The 23,645-nt window shown below is 50.2% G+C and overlaps 2 protein-coding genes across 2 annotated transcripts in view; one reads left to right on the top strand and one right to left on the bottom strand.

Moving 5' to 3' along the window:
• Positions 1–23,643, bottom strand: part of COL4A1 (collagen type IV alpha 1 chain) — a gene marked incomplete at its 5' end in the record, with an annotated part of 154,627 nt that extends 130,984 nt beyond the window's left edge. Inside the window, one exon of the mRNA XM_049647331.1 lies at positions 23,563–23,643. Within this exon, the coding sequence (XP_049503288.1) occupies positions 23,563–23,643 (81 nt within the window). The remainder of the gene's footprint in view (positions 1–23,562) is intronic.
• The window catches only part of COL4A2 (collagen type IV alpha 2 chain), a 176,446-nt gene continuing 174,772 nt past the window's right edge, over positions 21,972–23,645 (top strand). The window contains exon 1 of the mRNA XM_049647211.1: positions 21,972–23,207. The gene's annotated coding sequence lies outside the window, so the exon portion shown is untranslated. The remainder of the gene's footprint in view (positions 23,208–23,645) is intronic.

Genomic DNA, 23,645 nt, shown 5'->3' on the forward strand with positions numbered 1-23,645 from the left:
ACCCCCACAAAGCACAGAGCCCGCTCAGAGGCCCAGAGGCATACAGGGGGCCCCATCCAGCCTGCGGTGCTGACTCAACCCAGTGGAAAGCTTTTTCTCACTCTTGGGCCTGGGTTGCCCTTCAACACACAGAGAGAGTTCTGGACACACCTTCTTCCCGACCGCCCTATCCCACCCCCACATGAGCACGGAGACGGCTCTCAACAAAGGGAGAGGGGTGCGGGGGGCCAGAGTGAATCACCACCCAAGCCTGTGGCTGTCCCTGGGGGTGGGGTACACACAGCTCCAGACTGAAACCCAGACACAGAGTGCTCGCTGCCTGGTAGAAACTTCTGGAAAGGGGCTGCTGAATTTCACCAATGGCCCCCTTAGAGCTTCTCTCTTCAGTGTCTCCAATTTATTTTTTTTTAAGTTTATTTATTTGAGGGGGGAGGGGCAGAGAGAGACTCCCAAGCCGGCTCCACACCATCATCACAGAGCCCGATGTGGGGCTCAATCCCATGAACCATGAGATCACAACCTGAGCCAAAACCAGGAGTTGGGGAGACGACCGGCATTCCGGTATTGAGAAACCCAAAGCCACAGCCCTGCCCCTAACATCTGACATATGTGCTTGAACTACCTAAGTTATGACCCAACCCAAATCGACAAGTATAACCTGAAAGCTGTAAGGATCTGCTAGTCTAGCCTCTTGGAAAGTCAGGGTGATACCCTAATCTTAGCCTCTGACCCCTTACAGAACACGAAAATCTAATTCACACTCCTCAGCAGTGTAGAAGTGGAAGCCCGTGTCTTCCCTCAATTTGTGTCTAAAAAAACACGGGAGGGACACCGTATGAATGAGCTTTCCTAACCACGCCTGGCGGTACTGATCACATTCAGTGGATGGGGTTTGCGGTTCAGACAAACCAAAAATAACCCCCCTAGCTGTCTCCTCTCCATAAAAGGCCTTTTCGGTGAACAGAAGTATGGCGCTGTCCTCCTCTTGACATGAACAAGAGTGCTCTGCCTGGTTCTTTGGGGGTCTACATTGCACTCACCCCATCAGGCCAGTAAGGCAGATGCCAACGAACGCGACCATTCCCTGAACGTCAGAGAAAAATGACCCCGGGACTGAACCTCACTCATTCTGCCCACTTCTCCTAGTGCGTTTTGTAGCTGTGACCACCGAACACGGTGGCCAGGAGACAGACAGCCACACTGCCCTGTCCAGGAGAAAGGCTATGGCAGCAGCATCCCCCACAGCCCAGAGATGGCCCTGAGTGCCAAGCAGGCCAGGAGGACCAGCGCACGGCCACCTGCCAGGGGGCAGGGCCAGGAAAGAGCGCATCTGAGCGGCGCCGCGTCTTGTCACGTTGAGAACGTAAGAACAGTTCAACTTTCTGGCATGAGTTATTTTCCAAATTCAAGACTACGGCGTGAGCCAGAATCAGTTCCCTTGAAATGCTGCAGCCAAAAGGCACAGGTTTCGGAACGACAACGTGAATTGTGAAGACACAGATGCACCGGGAAGGAAGAAGACCAGCAGGAGGCCTCGCACGTGCCCACAGAACCCCACGCGTGTGCCTCGTCACCCAGCAGCTGCCGATCACTGGGGCTGCCTCGGAGTACCGAGCTCCGGCCTGGCCGCGCGCATGAGGCCGTACAGGCAGGGGCCTAGGGCCCGGGGAGCACGGCCAGCGTGAGGGCCACGTGACAGAGGAAAAACCACTGCTGAGGCCACTGGGGACACGGATCCATCCACTGACATGGCCAGTGACGCTGCTGCTGCTGCTACTACTGTGGCCAGCGCCACTGCCAATACTGAGGCTGCAGCTGGTAACAGTAATACTGCTCTTACCAATACCACTGCTAATACTACTCCTGCTCAGGCACCTACTAATACTGCTGCTGGTAGTAATAATGCTGCCGATACTGTTACTACTATTCCTAATGCTGCTGCTGATACTTCTGCTACTACTAGGAAGATACCTACTAACACCACTGCTCCTGCTACTACTACCACCACAGGTAATGATGCTGCTACTACTGCTACTAATACCTCTAGTAATACCAGTGATAATGCTACTGCCATCGCTAATGTATCTGATGATACTACTGCTGATACTGTTACTACCATTCCTAAGGCTGCTGCTAATGCTACTACTAATAATAATATTTCTACTAACACCGCTGCTAATGCTACTACTACTACCATGGGTAATGCTGCTACTGATACTAACACTGCTGCACCTGTCGCTGCTACGGACACTACGGATAATGTTAGTAATGCTGCCACTAATACCAATACCTCTAGTAATACTGGTGCTAGTGCTACTGCTACTATTAATGTATCTACCAATAATAATGCCAATACTGTCTCTCTGTTACTACTATTACCGATGCTACCACTAATGCTACTACCGTTAATGCTACTACCGCTGCTACTAATACCTCTACTAACACCACTACTAACGCTGCTACTACTGCTACTAATACCTCTACTAACACCACTGCTAATGCTACTGCTACTACTATATGTAATGCTATTATTACTACTACCACTGCTGCTGCTGTTGCTGCTGCGAATACTACCAATAATGTTAGTAATACTGCTGCTAATGCTACTGATAACACGTCTGGTGATACTAGTGCTAACGCTACTGCTACTACTAATGTATCTAATAATAATACTGCCAAAACTGTTACTCTGTTACTACTATTCCTGATGCTGCTGCTAATGCTACTACCACTGCTACTAATACCTCTACTAACACCACTGCTACTGCTACTACTACCACCGCAGGTAATGCTGCTGCTACTAATAATAATAATACCTCTAGTAATACCAGTGATGATGCTACTGCCATCACTAATGTATCTGATGATAGTACTGCTGATACTGTTACTACCATTCCTAAAACTGCTGCTAATGCTACTACTACTTATAATAATATTTCTACTAACACCGCTGCTAATGCTACTACTACCACCACGGGTAACACTGCTACTGATACTAACACTGCTGCACCTGTCGCTGCTACTGATACTACGAATAATGTTGGTAATGCTGCCACTAACACTAATACCAATACCTCTAGTAATACTAGTGCTAATGCTACTGTTACTACTAACGTATCTACCAATAATACTGCCGATGCTGTCGCTCTGTTACTACTATTACCGATGCTGCGCTAAAGCTACTACCGCTGCTACTAATACCTCTACTAACACTGCTGCTGCTACCACGGGTAATGCTGTTATTACCACAGCCGCTGCTGCTGCTGTTGCTGCTGCGAATACTACCGATAATGTCCGTAATGCTGCCGCTGACGTTACCGATCACACGTCTGGCGACACTGGTGCTGATGCCACCGCACTGCCGACGCGGCTGCTGAACCTACTACTCCTGACGCACCTCCCGAAGCCGCTGCTGACGCCACCACCACTCAGACAACCGTGAATACCACCGATACTGCTGCTAACGCGACCGCTGAAGCTACCACTACCGACACGTCCACGATACGACGGCTAGTACCGTCGCTAAGGATACCGTGGATACTCAGGCTGCAAACGCTACCGCTGATACTATTAACTCCACTAGGGTGACAGCTACTGCTGAAGCTACCGACCCTGCTGCGACTACCACCACCACCGACACATCGACTGATCCCGTTGCTGACGCCACTGCCGCTAATACCGCCAACGCTGCTGCCACTGAAACAGCCCCCGCTGACACCGCAAAAGGTGTCGCCGCTGGTCCCACCGCTAACACCATCAGCCACAACAGCGCGCCGGGTGAAGCCGCCGTTCAAGGGTCACATCCTCCGTCCAACGCCTCGTCCCACAGCCTCCGCCACCGGGACCCTCGACTCTCACAGCACACGGGACGAGGTGCCAACACGGACCCCCAGGACGGGTGAGAAACGAGCTTAGAGAGGCTCCGAGAGGACGGAAGGCCCGAATACAGGAAGGACCCGGCGAGAGACACTCACAGAGCCGGGAGGTTACAAAGCCGAGAAGGACACCGGGTTCTTTGGGACTCAAAGCCCCGGCCGCGCACGCAGGGCAAGGTGACCTCACTCTGGACGAGGGACCGGAGCTCGGGGCCAAGAACCGTCTGGTTCGTTCTCGGGAGGGCGTCGGGACACCCGGCAGCTCCCAGGGGGCGGGCGGGCGCGGCGATCTCAGAAGGCACAGGCCAAAGCGGCTGCCCTGGAATAGCCGACCTCCGATGGCCGGGCCGGACGAGGGCTCGTGCAGGCGGGGCTGCAGCACTGGGGACAGGGCCGGCAAGCCTCGGGAAGCTCAGGGCTGGGGAGGCGGGGGGGGGGGGGAGGCAGCGGTGGGTCATTCCAGGACACCCGTCCTGAGCGAGGCGGGGAAGGAGAAACAGCTGCAGAGAGAAAGAGGCTGTGGCCGGAGAAAAGCAGGTCACGGCCAGCCGGGGATGCCCAGCAGACGCCTGAACAGGGATGGGAGGGGCTCAGGTGCCCGAGAGCACCAGACAGGCAGCCTGGGGACCCCACTCTGCTCCCGAGCCCCGGAGGCCCCTCCGTGTGGCAGGGCGAGCACAGGGCAGGCCACAGAGAACTAGGTACTGGGCGGGGGGGAGACTAGGTACTGGAGTCCAGCCTGGACCGCGGCGGCACCAACACCCTCTCAGACGTCCACTTCTTCCAGGTCTGCGCAGTAACGGGCGGGCGCGTGCGTCTTCCTGGGTCGCAGGCCATCGGACCTCTGACCTGCACTCAGTCACAGACAAGCTCCATGGAATCTGTTTCTGGGAAGAATTCCACTTTGCACTCTACAACGCGAGTTCAAAGCCCTCCTTCAAAATGAGCTTGGAACCAACACAAAACTGCAGAAAATTCAGGAGCGGCACTCGGAGGGATCGAAGCCGAGGGCGAGGAGGGTGTGACGACGCACTCCACACTCCGCGTCTTTCTCCCCGGGAGGCCACCCACCTAGGGAGAGGCGAGCAGGACCGCCGGCACCCCCGAGGCACACGTCAGGGTCACGAGGCCAAGGAATGGGCCGATGGACAAAAAGAGGTGTTCTTTTTCCTACCGAATGTCTAGGGGCAAGAATACCCTCCCCAGTTCCTGTCCCACCTTTTGACAAAAACAACAGAATGCCTTTAGGATGCTGCCACACCCCAACCGCAGCACGTGGTCCCCACCCCGGGGCCCCAGGCCAGCCATGGTGGCTACCTGAACTGTCCCACGCAGCTGCACAACTCAGTACTCCCCCCCACCGCATGTGTGCCAAGGACCCAGTGCCACGGGTGTCCGTGTGACACTCCCACAGCCAGGGCTGGGGCCTCCACGGTGAACGTGGATCGAAGCGTCACACGTTTACAACCGGGGCTCTTGTGCTCGCTGAACTTTTCTGCAGAGACCGGGTGGCTGGAAGCCGTGAACCGTCACCTGTGCGGGCAGCCCGTCCTGCGGTGACACGCAGAATGAAGTCAGCGTGTCCTCGGGCCTTGCCCAGCGGTGGCTGGCGGGAGCTCAAGGCCGCACCGTGGAAAATCAGACACACTTCCACAACCGGGGGCTTCCGCACCATTCCCAAGCAGGAAGCACATGTGGCACGCCACCCAGCTGCTTCCAAGGGAAAGGCCTCCTGCAAGGCCCTGAGGTAGGAGCCCCGCACCTGCCAGCCACCAGGCACAAAGGACTTCCAGAGCAGGGGGCGGGGGGGAGCTGTGGGAATGCGGGAAGCCCGCCTGGAGCCCGCAAGCGTTGGGATGCCTGGAGCTCGCTTTGAGTCTGGGGGCCAAGTAGGAGAATCTGTCTAAAGAGAGGCCTGTCGTCACTTCTGGAAAGAATGCACGGGTGCAGAGATAAGAATTTCATCTCTTGCAACCACACTCTGTTCGAGGATGATCCAACCGTGGGGAGAGCAGCTGACAGAACTGGTCCCACCTGACTGTGTCGATGTTTATCATGCACTCTGTGTACTGCCTTTGCACAGACATTTAAAAGTCACTCAAGTGGGAGTTCGTTTAATGTGGTTTGAAAGAAACTGATGATGGTCTCGAGTCCATAACTGCACGGAGAATACGCACAGCCCCCTTCAGGGCCAAATACTAATGCCTCCGGCTCCTTCTGTGTGGAAAGTTCCAGCAGCAAAGGAGCAGGGGTACACACGATGCCACAGGCCGTCCCTCACAGGACAGACTCATCGCAGTGACCTCCTCTTCCCGAATGTTGTGGTGGACAGTCTGCCCTGCCTGTGGACAGACCTCGGACGCCAGGGTGGAGACTGTTAACGCTCCGCGTCCACACCCTCGTGGAAGACGAGCAGGCCGGTCTTACAGCCCCTGGGAGGTAGTGAGAGAGGGTCTGGTCTTGACCGTGTGGGAAGGGGAGAGGAGCCGTTGGACATCTGCAGCCGCTCGCTCGGAGGCAACGGGGTATTCTTCTAGGCAGAGGAGTCTTGCGTCACTTTCGGTAAGCTTACAGGGTGCTGGACAGGCTTGGGCACCCTTTGTCCTCTTACTTAAAGCCTGGTTGGAGGCCTTTTAGAGTGTGTTCTTTCAGGGCCACCTGGGGGGCTCAGGTGGCTAAGTGTCGGACTTCAGCTCAGGTCATGATCTCAGGGGTTTCATGGGTTCAGGCCCACGTCAGGCTCTGTGCACTGACCACGCAGAGCCTGATTAGGATCCTCTCTCTCTCTCTTTCTCTCTGCCCCTGCCCTGCTCACCCTCTCTCTCCCTCAAAATGAAGAAATAATTTTTTAAAAAACATGTATTCTTTCAGCCATGCAATACGTGGGAACACGCTGGGAGCTAAAATGCCCCATCGAACGAGCTTTGCATTTCTGGTTTCCAGGCTCCCCAGAGGGAAGCCAATCCGTGTAGCGTTAGTTTTATCATGAAAATGTCACTGTGCTGTTTAAATTTTATGTCCAAGACTTAATTTCTTTTACGATTTACCCTCTTAATCAGTACATCTAATGACCCACAACATGTTTATATTACACCAGACTTGTCCTTAAAAGGCAACATAGCCCATAACATTCCTTTTACAGGCTCCCTCGGCTTCTGAGATCCTTTGTTCTCCGACTGCAACTCGCTCCCAGCTGCCACCTGACCGACCCCCGGACAGGACAGGACAGGACAGCGGTCGTGGTGGCACCGCTGACCTCCTTCTGCAAGGAATGCGCTGTCCTGGCATCACCTGCAGCTCACTAACTCCACCCAGCCCACCCCCCCGCATCCCACTGTTTCTGACATCACCCTCATTCATTCTGCCCATGACCTTGGGCTCTTGGCCAGTCTCCACCAGGGCCAGTCAGTGAGCAGGGGAGGGGTCACCGGGCAGCGGCGGAACCTGAGAGTAAGTGAGTGTGCCCAGGATCAGGTGTCCACACTCTCAGACAAACACAGAAGTGGGCAAATCGGGGGCAGGAGGGGCTGTGGGGACCTAGGACAAGTACACAGAGTAGCAAACACCCCACGTGCCTTTCTCCCCAGGACAATGGCCAACACCTACCTGACCTAGAACCCTGACAGCCTCCCCTCCCCACCTTAAAACTGTGTCTCTAAACCCCTGCCTGCACATTCTGCCACCAGGAGGAGCGTCGCTGACTCCCAAGTCACTCGGGGACTTAGAATCACTCGTCTCTGGGCGCCTGGGTGGTTCAGCTGGTTAAGCAGCCGACTCCTAGTTTTGGCTCAGGTCATGATCTCAACGTTCGTGAGTTCGAGCCCCATATCGGGCTCTGTGCTGACAGTGTGGGGCCTGCTTGGGATTCTCTCTCCCTCTCTGCCTCTACCCCCACCTCCAAATACATAAACTTTAAAAAAAAAAAAAACTAAAAAAGAAAAGAATCACTGGTCTCTGACCATCTTTTACAGTGCACCCCAAATTCTTCGTGACTTTTGACTCTATGTTTTCATGGCTTCTGAGCACCAAAGAATGTGCTTTCCTCTTCAAGATTGGGTGGAAAGCTCTCAGCATTGAATCTCAAAATCAGGCTCCCATATAACTAATCTTCCAGATCAGGACACTGCTGGGGGTGAATGGGAGCTCTATTAATAATTAACAACCATGCCAGGGTCACCGGCGTGGACTGGGCTGGCCCTCTGCACACCTGCTTCTGTGCCTTACATGGCGGACAAACAGTACAGGGCACGGGCCTTGGAGTGTAACAGCCTTGCACAAACGTGCAGTCCTTCGCCACAGCATGAAGCCACAGCATGGCTTCGTAAGGACACGCTCCATCGTGTTTTCTTAGAAACGCTTCCCCTGTGGGTCAGACGGCCTCTTCTGTGGCCCCCTCACTTTCCCCTTACATCAAGGCTCTGAACTGGGTTCTTGAAGTCATCGCCCAGTTCCACCATCTGCAGACAAACAAATTCTAGGTTCACCTCCAAGATTTCAGCTTCTCTAGCACAGCCTTGACAATCAAGAGAGCCTGGCTTGGTGTTAAGTCCTGTGCAGCAATGGGCACATACCATGCGAGGTATGGCAGGAAAACTGAGGGGCTGAAACGCAGGGGAGTGTTGGATGTTTACACCCAAAGAAATCAGTGGTTCCAGGAAAATGAGATGTGTGCCAAACATCTGATGGAGACAATGAGATCATATGTGCCAAAAATGTCCTCCTTCAGCAGGCTCTCCTGTCACCCTCACAAGTGCCTACATCCTGCCTCCTTCTAAGAGCCAACTCTTTGGGGGATGGTCAAACCTAGCTCTGTTCTGCCAAATTCAAGGGCTTTTTCCATAAGGAAACTTGTGCAATGGATCTTACTATAAAAATCAGCTACCAGGGCACCTGGGGGGCTCAGTCAATTGGGCATCCGACTCTTGATTTTGGCTCAGATCATGCTCCCAGGGTCGTGGGATCGAGCCCCGCGTTGGGCTCCATGCTGAGTGTGGACCCTGCTTGGGATTCTCTCTCCCTCTCTCTCTCTCTCTCTCTCTCTCTCCCCCTCTCACTCTCCCTCTCTCTCTCCCTCTGACCCTTCCCTGCCCATACTTTCTCTAAAATAAAATTTAAAAACTCAGCTACCAAAAACATGCCTTTAGACCTGTAATTTGTGGTTTGTATCTCTTCCGGAGTCTGATAAGGGCTCCAGGAACTGCCTCCTTCAAAATGCACCATGCACAGACTCATTAACGTACATATGATTCTGAGGGTTCATGGACACCCGCCCCCAACTGAAGAGAACACCCTGTGGTCTAGACCATTAGTTTTCACTTGTAAGTTGAATTTTTTTTTAAGTTTGATTATATTTTTTCCAGTTTTGAGAGGTCACTGACACACAACATTGTATAAGTTTGAGTCACACAATGTGCTCATCTGAAACACTACAAAATGGTCACTAGATGATTGTTTCTTGAATTTAATCTTTCCAGTGCCTCTAATTTGGGAGTGGGTATCCCAAACCACCTTTTACCCTTAATTTAACTAGAAAGAGAGAGAGGGACCAAAGGTCAGGAAGACCTGTGTGTGGTTCTCTCCATAGGGCTCCAAGCCCCCCGCTGTTACGGTCCCACCTGCCTGGCGCTGCTACAGGACAGAGACAGGAACTCCGTGGGGTTTCCGGTGGGTAAGCAGGTAGGATCAGCAGACCATCAAAGAGAGGTATCTCCACGTGGAGGGTTAGGAGAAATGCCAAGTATTCAGGGCCATTACCAGCATGGCGATCTCAGGTAGAAGCTAAGACAACACAACTCACATTCACAGGTAGACTCCGCAGTTATGAGAAGTTCCTGAGTGCTGTAACAAATCTCAGTACCCAGCTAGACCTCTTCCCCAGAACTGCTCTTAGAAATACGGTCACTTTCCATCCACTGGTGCTAAATGTTGGATTCCACTCAAAGTCGCCTTATACCGGGGCTTCATCCAGCTTGGGACACACACAGGAGGACCAACCGGATGGGCGGTGAGCCCAGGTCTGGTGATTTTCTGTTACACTCACCACCCAGGGCCACAGTGCACACCTATGCAGATTAGCAAAGTCCCCAATTTTGAAAACCTAAGACCAAAACTGCGTAAAGCTGTTTCATAGAAAGACATCTCTGCTTTGCACATACTCAGGCTACCACAGCCCATGGCTTGCACATGCATCATGGCTCAGAATCTGGGAAGAACAGAGAAAACACTACACAAGCCAGCGACCGCTGCATCTGCCTACGAAGCTATTAATATAAGAAACTCAATCTAATTATTTTGCTTTGCAAGGCAGAGCTTTCAAATTAATACCATATCCTCTCAAATTACACAGTGGCATATCACCCAGGACTAGAACAAGCTGAGTTAACATTTGGAGCTGTCCATCATCTGTCATTCTGGCTTGAGGTCAGAAGCAATTCCGCTCAGATATGGGAACTCAAACTCAGGCAGCATTTTTACATGGTGTTTGGACATAATGGAAACCGGCTGATCTTCCCACCTCTCTCCTCTCTGAGGTTTCATTTAAGAAGAGAATTGCCAACTCAGGGAATTAAGCTCATTAATGATCGGGTCTATAATAACTTCCCACTAAAAACGCTCTGCGACATCATACATTCCATCAGTGATTTTTACATTACAACTTTCCCCTGTATCAATAGCTCTTCCCAGTTGCAAGATGACATAGGATGTGTCCTACCAATTGCCTGGGACAGTTTCCCAACATCTTTTGCCAAGAACTTTGACCCATGTTTTCTTTCTTTAAGCCACTCGATATTTTTACAGAAACAGTCCCTGCGTTTCTGATTCATTATCCCTAACTCACACATTAGATTGGTTTTGCCCAGGAACCGTGGTAAAGGTCCCTACGGCACAATTTCAATTTTGCCCAATAGCATAATCCGCAAAAAAGGGCTCATTGCTAACTGTGACAAGAACCCCTCCAAGTTCAAGGACGTGTTAGGTAGAGAACATCGAGCCCTTCATTTCTCGGTGTTGGTGCACACGGTGGCAGCCTGTCCCATGGGGCTCGCCGTTGGGGGGTGGGATGGAGTGGGATGGGATGGAGTGGGGGTGGGATGGAGTGACCCCTGTCTTTTGGAACTAGAGGTCCTTCGGGGACGTCCCTGTTGATTACAAAATCATCCCTTCTTCTGTCTGTGTCCAACCTCTTCACACAGGATGCTGCCGACTTGGCCACATAGCAATTTTAAGGCAAAGGACAATATTCTTGCACCATTGCTGTTGTGACACATACCACTCTCATCAAAATGCCTGGAAGTCATGAACATTGTAGAAACACATTTGCTCTTTGAAGTCTCCATTCTTACATCTGGTATTTCCACATTTGCTGCCTTTGTCCTCCCTAAATCTGAAGCGTTCTCCCCTGGCTAGTTTTGCATAACTCCCAGGGCGAGAGGAGACCCAGGCTAACTCATTCCCTGCTCTAGAGATATTTTGAAATTCCTAATTTTTTTTATTTAATTTTTTTAAATGCTTATTCATTTTTGAGAGGGAGAGAGAGACAGAGCACGAGCAGGGAAGGGGCAGAGAGAGAGAGAGGGAGGGAGACACAGAATCCGAAGCAGGCTCCAGGCTCTGAGCTGTCAGCGCAGGGCCCAACGTGGGGCTCGAACCCACCAACTGTGAGGTATGACTCGAGTTAAAGTTGGACACTTAACTGACTGAGCCACCCAGGTGCCCCCCACCTACCTTCTAAATAAATGGAACAGCCCTGAAGGGTCTGTTAGAGATAATCTACAAAGTAGATAATACTTCCAATAAAGAGCTTTGGTCCTTATATTTACAGCTCTTTTGACAAAGTTGAGTTTCTGAGGCTGAGCCACTCCTAAAAGAGCAAAGAGGAGCATCTTTTAAAGTATTTTCTAGTTCAGTATGATGGAAGGCCCAAACTGTTTGTTTGTATTAATTCCACAAACAATCTTTGAGGGCAACAATTCTCATCTGTTCTGTTCCACAGCCCAGTACAATACTTACCGCGTGAATGAATGCATGAAGGAAGGACCAAAAATCATTAATTACATCAATGTATATAATACATTTAAGTCATGCGCACGTGTGTATATACAAACACGTAAACATATATGCGCATACGGAGGAACCAAAGGTACTTAATATACGAAAACCCTAACATCCTCCAAATGACCATTCTACTGTAAAATGTACAAGCAAGACTCATTTCCCGAAGGCCCGTACAGACCTCTGCAGAAAGGCTCTATCAAGATGTATGGGGCTCTCTCCGTCTTAGGCTTTTCAACGGATAAACATCCTCCATGTGTCAGCATGTTTGGATTTTCTTCATATGCTCTCCCAGTCTGTGGCGTCCTGACCCCGACCTTCTGTGAATTCTAAAACGGATCTCGGCAGCAGAGGGTTATGTGGCTGGAAGCCCCAGGTCTGGTGCCCCGCAGACACTGTCTCTCACAGAAACTCAGCCGTTCCTGCAGGATGAGGCCCGGTGATACATGTGATCTCCGCACCGGAGTGGGCCACCTCTTGGATCTGTCTCCACATCTGCACTCGAGCCGAAGCAGCTTGCTGAGCGCCACGACTGGCTGATTCCAGAGGAATTTATCACTAAAAGATAGGGTTGTTGTCTTCAGTGAGACCCATCAACTCTGGACTCAGCGGATGTGCTGGTGGAAAATTACCAGAGTCCCTGACACTTGAGGTGGAGTCTCAGACTCCCAGAGACCACATGCATCTGGGACGTGGAAGAGACAAAGCTCCGAGAACCCTTCATTTCTCAGGCTCAGGATAAGATGCCCTTTCTCATGTGAACAAGGTCAGGCAGAAAGTTCTGGAAAGCGGTTCCCACTTTTGCAGAATACTCTATTAAACCATGCTCTTTTCACACTAACCACGTGCAGGAAGAAACCCCCAGAAGACACCTTCTTCTGAATGGGTCTCAAATACAAACCGTCAGGGCATCTCGCGAGAGTCAGAAACTGCGGTAATATGGCCACTTCCCGTGCGGAATCACTACACTGTTTCCTTTCAATTTGCTCGTGTTGGTTTTATTTTTGTCTTCAAAGCCCAGTTTTCAACCTTGGGTATAGAATTATACCCTTAAAATGATGCAATAAAAACTTATTCAATTAATTGAAATATGTGAATATCATTATAATCCTAATCTACAAATTACCCAGGAATTACCGTACTTTAAGGAACCACATAGAGGTAAAAGGAAGATATTTTTCAGTCCACATCGTTTATAATCATGAAATAAATGAGAGCTGACGTGTCCGGGACCCGTGATATAAGTTCCTCATTTAGGTGCTTGGAATGTATTATCACATACGCTATCTTCACAACCATCCTAGAAAGGAACAGTACCATCACTCCTACTTTCAAACGAGAAAACAAAGCACAGAGAGGCTGAGAAGGCTGCCCACGGTCAAACAGCAAGTCAACGGTGAACCCAGAATTCAAACCCATGTGGTCTGGCCCCAGAGTCTATGACTGCACGATGATCTCTCTACAGTTTCAGAACCTATGTGAAAACTCTGGGGGCAAAAAAGAGCACCATGAACATCTTCATTGTTCAGTATAACATCTATTATACCATTATTAAAATTGCTCTTACCTTAACTTGGGCACAGAGCAGAGTACAAAGCATAGGAACTCTTCTAACTGCTGGCATATTTTCCAACCTCTAGTGAGTGTTCAACACACATTTGTGGAACACATTTTGAATGCCAGAAGCAAGATACTGAGTTATGGACCCATTACTTTATGTTAGGTGCCTAAGTGAATTCTTAGCTTTATTTATTTTATTTTCAAGGATGTAAGAAAAAAGGGGGGGGGGGTGCTTTGATTACAAATCTGCCTTCTGGCCTAAAACAATGCCCAAAGTTAGGGATGTTTTAAATGAATTATCCAGTCAAGGGAAGGACGTGTAAGTCTATCCTATAGACTCACACATAATCACTCTATGAGAGCAGAGAAATTATCTAAGGTCAATAAGAAATTATAAAAAAATGATTAACTATAAATTTTTTTTCAAGTTTTAAGAGCCTGAATTCCAGAATAAAGAAATACAATCTTATTGTGTTCAGCATTTAGAAAAACAAAATCTAATTATTACTAAAGCGCCTGATAGCTGTTTGTTCGGAGTTGTTTGAACCAACTGATAAAACGCATCTGTCGTCAGCATAACATCTATGTGCCAAAATGCTTGTCAAAGACAAGGGATGAGCCAAGAACACTGCCCGCTACACCCTATGGAATAAAAAGCGTCCCCTCCCCAGTTTCTCAGTGAACAGAACTGAGCTTGGACCATGGCTGCACTCTTCTCCAAAATACGTCTGACCCAGAAGCTGAACTACTCATACTGTAGTGGTTCCCCCATCTTCCTGCTTTGGCAAGTTTATCTCAATTTTATAGGCCATTTCCTGACCAAAATTTAGGAGTTATTTTAAACCACTAACCCCAAATGGTCTTTAATATCCAGGAAATAGATTTAGCCATAATAGGACACGAAACAGAAACTCCTCATGAGGAGGGCAAGCAACAGAGACCCATGGGGGGTGGGGGGGCCACAGCAAGACACGGCAGCCACGCCCTGGGGGGCCAGCCTCACAACCCACCTGCCCTCTGGCCCGGCCAGCCTGTAAGCAAACAGCCTGTGCACATTCTCAGCAGGTGTGTGTGTGTGTGTGTGTGTGTGTGTGTGAGAGAGAGAGAGAGAGAGAGAGAGAGAGAGAGAACAGAGCCTTAGAGATGGCAAAAATTCTGACTTAAGGTAGATAATCCTGAGAAGACACATGTCCCGTGTCCTGAGGAGAGGAAGACCACAAGGCACCAGCATCTTCTCAACTCTCATCGGCCGAAACCCCCTCAAATTAACTCTCAAACACAGACACTCCACATATATACTTCTAGAACCTTCTTCCCACTTCTCCCCCTTCAAATGGCACCACAGGGCTAGAACTGGGATTGCCAGTGGCAACAACAACCAATAAGAAGAAAACGAGAATTGTGAGTCATTTTCAATACAACAGTTCAGCTTCTACTTGAGGGCAAACTAACGCCCACAAGAGCAGGTGGATAGCCCACATCCTCAAGCAGCTGGCCCCGTAAGAAAAAGGAATGGACAAGACCCATGGCCTCTGGAACAGCGGCTGCACATCACCTGCTAGAAAGGCAGCTCTCAGGTGCACAACGCACCCCCAAATCAGGGACTCTAGGAGGGGGCCTGGCACCTGTGCTTCACCAAGCCCCGGGAGAATCTGCTGTGAGCACAAGTTCCAGAACTACTGGGCCAGGTGACCTTCAGGGTGCCTTGATGACAGAATTACTTCACTACTTATTCCTCAGTGCTTATTTTTCATTTAACAAAGAGAATGGTGCCCAGCACTGTATAAACGCCCGGTAAACATTAACTCATTTAATCTGCATACATGTCCTCTTAGCCAGGCACCAACCATCGCCATCGCCATGGTCCAGGTGAGGAAACATGGGCAGAGAGAGGGAGGGAAGTTGCACAGGGTCCCACAGCTTGGGGACAGGTGCAGCAGGAGGGGAACTAGCACCCCTGAATTTTAACCGCAGTGTCCATTGCCCCACGCGGGGCTCCTCTCCGGATGCCTCTGAGACATCGCAATGGTCTTTCCAAGAAGCGGTGTGTGCACAGCCCAAGCCAAGCGTCCCAGAGAATGACACATTGCTTCTGCCTGGCTCACTGAGTCCCTGGAATTGAGCTGACCCCTTCATAGACCATTACTTCTACTTAAGACATAAAGTCAGATCAAGTATTTTCCAAATGGACATGACAGAAAATGGGCCACGTGATAGGTCCCATGACCTTTCTCTTCCTCATAAAACCTTGCATGTTAGAGGTATAAAAAGACAGCGATGTTACCTTCACTCAAGCCTTTCTCCAGGAATGGTCTGGACTTGGTAAGTAAGTTTCACACAACTTGGTAATAACTCTGTGACATTCAAGTGTTACTGTATTCTTTTTAAAAAAAAAAAAATTCTAAAACGTGACTTGAAAAATTAACGCTTCTTAGGAAAAGGAGTTGCCTGCATTTTAAAATGACATTTTAGGGCTGACACTCTTGGATGATGTAGGAATAAATACTCCTGTGCTGACTGGTTGCTTGAAAGGATCCTTGTGGGGTTTTAGAATAAACTGTGATTGTTTCTTTGTATTATAAAATAATACGCTTACTTTATAAAAAATACTGTTGGAGACATAGCCCCCAATCTTCCACTGGTAGATACATTATACAGTTACATATGTATGTATAAGTATCCATTAACACTTCCTTATCAGAAACAAAGGAATAGACCAATATAGTTATCCTCTGTTTATCTGTAACATCCTGAGGCCTGCCAAATGCCCACGTGCTAGCTGACATATGTCAGGGAAGATTCACCTGTCTTAAGTAAAGGCACCCCCGTGGCCTGCCACCCACCTCTCTGAACCTCTTCCCATCACCAAGTGTGAGCGGCTGCCGTGAAAACTTGTGCCAACAGCTCTGGAGGCATTCCGAGTTACAACTAGAAAGCCCTGGGTTCTGTTCTCCGTGGAGGAATATGTTGATTTTCTAAAGCAAACACTCAATAAAACTTTTAACATCTTTAACGAAACGTCAGACACAGGAATACTAGGTCTCCAAAATATTCTGCTGGGTTTGCACAACATTTATTTTAAGTGGCTAGACTCTCTCTGAGAGAGGGTACAAACAGTTCCTCCGACCGTCAGTACATGTGGAAAGCAATGGACTCCCATTACGGCTTCACCCAGACCAAGCCACAACTTAGTGTTATCGGACCCAGAAAGAAATGCCCACAGGCCACTGAGCTATGTATTCAGTAACGAACAAAGTCATTCCCAAACTCTGAACAAAGTACTGATTCTAAGAGCAGTAGAAGATGAGGGGGTTCAAGAATTGTCCTTCATCAGCAGGAGGTGAAACCAACGCCACACGGCGCATGGACTATTCCTTTAATGTCCCATTGGGTGCTTTCGTTTGTCTTGTGCTTCACCACAAATCCCAGCAAGACTCACAACTCAGGTGACATGAAACGTTCTTATAGTGAGCAGATGAAAAATCAAAGATGGCAAAGCGAGGAATGTCACTAAACCACGAAATGAACTATTTACGTCAAGAGTTCAGCACTGTGTATATTTCCAAGTCGTGTTTAGTCTATGGTGCAGTAACTACTCCAAATTCCAAATGAAGAGGAAACACCTTTGTTTGGCACTGATTTTATTCCCGTTCCCCGACACCGCCACAGAGATGAAACACCACTCCCATGTGCCAGCCTGGGGTCCCAGCGGTGTGGAGAGTTGAATGCGACCCACAAACATTAGCACCGATGACAAGAGCTCAGTGATTTCCCTCCATGGGTCAGGCGCTCCTCGCGTAGTGGGGGTGTTTTCAAAAGAAGCCGTGTCCTACAGTGTCTCGGAATTGTCAGGGGCGTCAGACTAACACACATAAGACGATGAGATCCCAGCCACGCGGCAGTGATAACACCCCACATTTCTTGAGTTCTGACCTGCTTTGAGGGCACAACTGCACTGGGCAATGGGAAGGTTCCCACGGACGTCGTATTACTAGAGTAGGGACCTGAGGCTCAAAGCGATTACATCATCCCATGGAACACAGAGACTGGTCCTTTGTGACAATTACCCAACTTCTAGGTTGGGGAGTCATGAAGAAGAAGGCCACATAAATTCCACGGATCCGGGCTGCGGAGGGCACGCAAACCCAATCCAAATTAAAGTGGCAATGAGACACCATGAGACACACTTACTACGGAGAATGGCCAAAACCCAACACCGACAACGCCGAGTGCTGAGGAGGGTGTGGTGGACACACAGGAACTCTCGTTCATAATGATAACGGTGGGGACGCACAGCCACCTTGGAACACAGCATGGTGGGCACCCATAGCTAAGCATGCTTCTGCCATACTACCCAGCAATCACATGCCCAGGGGTTTACCCAAAGGAGGCGAGAACTTACGTCCACACAAAAACCTGCACTTGGATGTTCACGGCACCTTTATTCATAATCGCCAAAACCTGGAAGCAACCAAGATACCCCTCAGTAGGTGATGGATGAATAAACAGCAGTGCGTCCAGAAGGTGGACTCTTACTCGGTGCTAAAAACACAGTAGTTATGAAATCATGAAAAGACACAGAGGAACCTGAAAGGCGTATCCCCGAGGGAAAGAAGCCAGTGTGAAAAGGCTACGTTCTATATGACATTCTGGAAAAGGTAGAACTATAGAGACAATAAAAGGATCAGTGGTTGCCAGGAGGGTGGGGGAAGGGAAGGATGAGCAGAGTTGCCCAGGGGATCTTGAGGGCAGTGAAAATGCTTGGTGTGATATTCAGTGACGGCGTCATGTCACTGCACATCTGTCCAAACCCACAGAACGCACAACACCAAGGGTGACCCTCACGTAAACCAGACACTCTGGGTCTGGGTGACGATGATGCGTCACCATAGGCTCATCCATTGGGACAAACGGAGCGCTCTGGCGGGCGATGTTGATAATGGGGGAGGCTGTGCTCAAGTGGGGGGTGAGGGGGTATGGGGGGCATTGTCTGCACCTTCCTGTCAGCCTAAAGCTGCTCTATAAAAAATAAAGTCTTTATTAAAAAACAAACACAAACCACCCAGCTGAAAAGAAGGGAAGGTTTGGTTAGACAGCATGTAGCCACTGTCAGGGGAATCACGTGGTCCTAAGCGGGATCTCTGAATACCGTTAGCCTCATGACAACATGACAAATGGACAGAACCTGTGGCCGCAACGAGGCGCGGGAACCAGAGGGCTTTGTGGCCACCCGGCCCAAGGTGCACAGACTGGAAGGGGGCCATGGCCATGGGAGGAGAAAGCAGGCAGGGACAGTGAAGCCCCTAGAACTAAGACAATGCAGCCTTGGGGACTGAGTGACGTGGAGGTGGGAAAGCAGAGAGGGCGAGGCCTCGGGGTGAAGCCACTGTGTCCAAGCTGAGCGTCAGGAGCCGCGGGGACATCAACGACCAAAAGACCACAGTCGGGATGGGCAGGCGGTCCGGGGTGGGTAAAAAGCAGCAAGTTCAGTTCTGAACACTCTCACTGAGTCTGAGACCAGAGCCAAGGTGACCTGTCCCACAGGAACATGAAGACCCAAGACTGGAAATCAAGAGAAAAGCCTGGAGCCCCCTTCAGGGAATGATGAGGAACCCTTCCAGATCTCCCCAGCGAGAGAGGAGATAGCACGGGGAGGACAGAGGAGCCAGCTGAGCAGACCCCACGGCACAGCCACGCTGAAGGCCTGGGGACAGGCAGAAGGGAGACGCAGAAGAAAACTAGAAGAGACCCATGTCACTGGACTGGGACCAGGAGAACAATGGAGGGAAACAAAGGCTGGAAGCAGCTCACCAGCTGCCGGACGAGAAAAATATTAACCCCAGTCATTCTTATGGGGTTCAACTCCTCAAAAGAAATTAACCATTGAAACATGTTCTGGTTTATATCCTCTTTCATTGTACACGTCAGAATGGTAGGAATATTCTTTTGTATTGTTTTACAGTTGACATTTTTTAGTGGTTGTTTAATAATAGCAGGAAGAACAATCCCCTAATGATATTATTTTAGGCATTCTATTGTTGCTTTTGCTTACTCCACCTCAAGAATTCAAAATACCAAATGTGCTGGAGAGGCATTTTAATGAGGTTAATCCTTTTTAAATTTCTGGAACAAATGTTATAACAAACATTGTATATACTTCTGCAAAACAAGCGTTGTAACTTATTCCAGTCTCGATGCCCTCCGGATTTCTAAAAGGGTTTGTCTTAGAGCCTCGCTTGTGGGTTCGACTGGTCTGCAAAACCTTTACCAGCTCTTAACCAAATAACTGAACTGGTAAAGTTATGACCATCCCTACCAGTCCCAAGACATTTGCCAACAGTCTTGTTAATGAATAATGCAGGGTTTTGTGAATTCCCTCATGTCCTTGCCCAAGTGAGGGTAGGTTTTCTGGGTCAGTTCCTAAAGGCACTCCAGTCTAGAATCAGCCATCCATGCGGCAACTTTCCAAACATCCTGATGGGCCTGCAGCCTCAGGAGAGGGGACACCACCAATCTCAGGGCCACTGGTGGGAGCTGGGAACTTCTCACCTCTGTTCTCCGAGACCTCGTCCCTCAGTGTCTCTACCCTTCCGGGAGGAAAGTTCAGCTACCACGTTAATAACAGAGGCAATGACATGTTGGTATCTCACAGGAGGGAGCCTTAGGGTCATTTTTAAATGCAAACCCCTGGAGGTATACGAAAGAACAGGTGAGTAGATTTATCCCCCCTTATGAGTATAATGTACCGTAACAACTCATAAAAATAATACACTGAGCTTATACTTCTATTTTCCCCTCTGATTTGGAGGTGGGATGTCCTCAGGGAAGTTTCCCTGAGTTCTCCAGAGCTGGTTAGAGGCTCTCCCGGCCCTCGATTTACCTTGACTGCAGCACTGACCAGCCTGAGTGGTGTTGACCTGCTGCTCAGCACTTCTTGCCAAACCGCGAGCTTCCAGAGGCGGGGTGGGTCCCCCTCACTGTGGCCCGGCCATCACCAGGCAGAGCGCAGGGCATGAAGAAGGGCCCAGGGCACATGTGCGGAACAAAGGAAGGGAGGGAGGGGTCCCTGGGAGAAGGGGCAAGTCTGCCAGGGCCGGAGACGGAGGGTGAATGAGTCCTCCAAATTCATTTGCTTAATCAAAGCAGATAAAATTGAAGATTGTCTCGTCCCTAAACCACACTGGCTCTTTGCGTATGTGATTAATCGACACCACTAATAAATCTGTGAGGGTCCACCCTTACACACTCACAATGCACACACACTCTTCCTGCCGGTTGTTACCTAGTTGTCGCACACACCTTCCTTCTGATCAAGTCTATACGTTAAGAACACGATGGTTTGGATCATGTCTTCACCAATGGCACTCCTGAAATATTGGGCTGCTGGTGGTGTCGCTGTCATTGGGTCTAAATTGGAAATCAGCCTTCTCGTTTAAATTACATTTGCAGCAGAACACAGTCCATACTCACAAGGGAACTAACTCTCACTTCATTGCAGTTCCGGGTCACTGAGTCCCAGGAGAGTGAGAGAGGGCCTAACGGTGCCAACACCACTGGGCAGGCATCACCACACACATAGGAAAGTGCACATTTCTGATCCTGAGAAATAATCTCTGTTAAGGGGTGTCCCTGGGACCAGTGAGGGAGGAGTCTGAAGGCCGCGTGTGGTGGGGACACCTCCCTTCCGTCTGACTGCTTAACTAAGAACAGAGGGCACTCACGGCCATAACACGAGGGGCACAGTTTTGTCTCAGGCTTGCACCCTATTCCTCCTTTCCTGTCTCAGAAAGAAAAGCTGTGCAGGAGAGTCGGGGCAGATTCGGCTTGGGGAAAAGTCACTGGCCAATAAAACCCATCTACTAGTAGATGAACAATAGGGCCTCGGCAGATATGGTCAAATATAAAATCAAATAGCCTTTCATATGGGGAGTGGGGAGTGCACTTCTCGCCCAGCATAGGAGGTAATGTTGGGACAGGTACAAATGCAGGTAAAAGTGTGACTCAGACACTCTTTCAAAGGCACAGGTGACCCAAGAATCATTCGTGTTGGCTTCTGAGTTCGGATTTGATTGACTTACAGCATCTTTGCATTCAAAGGTACTTTTCAATGTATTTTGATTGGATGAATATTGAAGTCATTTCAACTTTTTGGTAACTCTGCAAAGAAGTAAGCAAAAAATGTTCTTGATGGCATGAAGAGTGAAACAATTTTAAAATTAGACAAATTATTACTTTTGGATTTTTGTGTACATCCATAACTCATATCCATGTATCTCTAATTAAGCAAGGAAAAATGAAGTACAATGATAATGCCTGGTAAGTCAACTGGTGATTGACCAGACAGTGTCCATTCACACGCCAGATATCCTAAGATAGTATGTGATACCTTGAGGCTTAGAGCCAAGCCAGTGGAAAGGAATGTGCTTGGGCCTAAGAGAATAATTAAAGGGAAGTGAAAGCATCCCAAACTCAAGAGCAATGGGTTTGGTTTCCCAGGCAGGAACAGGGGTCCCTGTAAGTGAGTGGCTCATCCTTTAAAGTCCTGGCTGTTTGAAAAGCTAGCTCTGACAATTAGCTTTGCTTTGCTAAGATTTTCAATTAGACACTCTAAGTCAGAGATTCGTAGCTCCAAATTAGAGAACTTTCTCTCATTTGTTTGCCACCGAGTTTAGCAATCTCTCCTTGCAAGTCATAAATCTTTTGGTCAATATTTCTGCACCCGAATAACGTGTTCTAGAGACTCCTCTTTTGAAAGTATTTTGTCATCATTACTGAAGAGCGTTTAAACCGAGCATGGAGCTTGGCTCGACTCTGGGGCTGGGAGAAATCGTCTGCAGTTAATTGCTGCTGTGATCACCAGCCTTTTCAACACCGATGAAGGAGCAGCCAGTAAAGGGTCAGGTCTGGGATGATGAGGCATGTGTGCGAACTACCAGCTTCTCCTGGCACCTAACAGTTAATACATTTTACACCCAGTGAAGAGTGAAGCGGGGCTGCTGGCAATCAATCCTCCAGAAGAGAAGTAAACACAAACAAACAAACAAAACGTAAGAGCAAGATTAGGATCTGAAACAGTGAGACAGTAAGTGGGAAAAGTGGCAAGTAGCAAAATAATTTTAAATGGGGGGGGGGGCGTGCAAACTGGGCCAAGAAGCCACACTCTCCCGGGGTTTTGTCTACAAGGCTCCCCCACTGGGTAACGGGCGGACGTCTTTATTCTGTCTGAGGGGAAGGGAAAAAAAGGAAAGAACAGTACATCAAGGACCCACCGGGGCTGGGAGCCTTTACTCCAGCAAGCCGAGCTCCCAGATCCTTTCCGGGCAAACACACAGCGGAGGAAATGAAAACGAGGAAAACAATTTGTGCTTAGAACACTAAGATGTAGTTTCGCTTTGCTTTCACTCCCAGATATAACGTGGTTGTAGCTGTTCAACGTATACAATAACAGGCAAGGGGTCCTAACTTTTCAAGCCGCGCCGCACAGGAGCCCCACTGGTGCTCCGGCCGGTCCTCCCGCAACAGCACAGTCGTGGGAAAGCAAAGATACAGCTGTTTCCAGGCAAACGGCCCAGAACTGTTCAGCATCAACCAGCAGAGTCGCCCAAGAACGGGAGAAACACGCCCAAAGCGACTCCCGGGCGCAAGTGTGGGGCTGTGAGCGGCGTGGGCGCGCGTGCCCTGCCCACCGGGCCGCGGCCCACCCGGGGGCGCCCGGGGCAGGTGAGGGCGCCGGGCCGCCGAGGCCCCCCGCGCTGCGAGTTCAAATCCCGCGGAGTCCCGGGCACGGGGCGCACCCCGCTCGGCTGCGCTCGCCCGGGGCGCCGGGGACTCGTCCACCTCGCCCCCACCCAGCCCACAACAAAGGAGGCTCCCTAACGGATGCGCCAGCGCAGCCCACCGGGAGTCACCGGCGGGGACCGGCTCGGAGAGGGCACCCGGCCGTGCCCCCGCGCGACCTCCCCCCCACACCCCCGGAGGGGCGGGCGGCTCGGTCCGGGGACAAAGGGCCCGCGCGGGGCGCGACGCCGGGGCGCGGGGCGCGACGCCGGGGGAGCGGGGCCGGCCGGGGACTCACCTTCGCAGCGGCCCGGCTGCGCTCCTCGTGGAGCAGGAGGGCGGCGGGCAGCAGCAGCAGCCAGACGCCGAGCCGGGGCCCCA

This window comes from Panthera uncia (genome assembly GCF_023721935.1).
Source record: "Panthera uncia isolate 11264 chromosome A1 unlocalized genomic scaffold, Puncia_PCG_1.0 HiC_scaffold_16, whole genome shotgun sequence".
NCBI classification, from domain to species: Eukaryota; Metazoa; Chordata; class Mammalia; order Carnivora; family Felidae; genus Panthera; species Panthera uncia.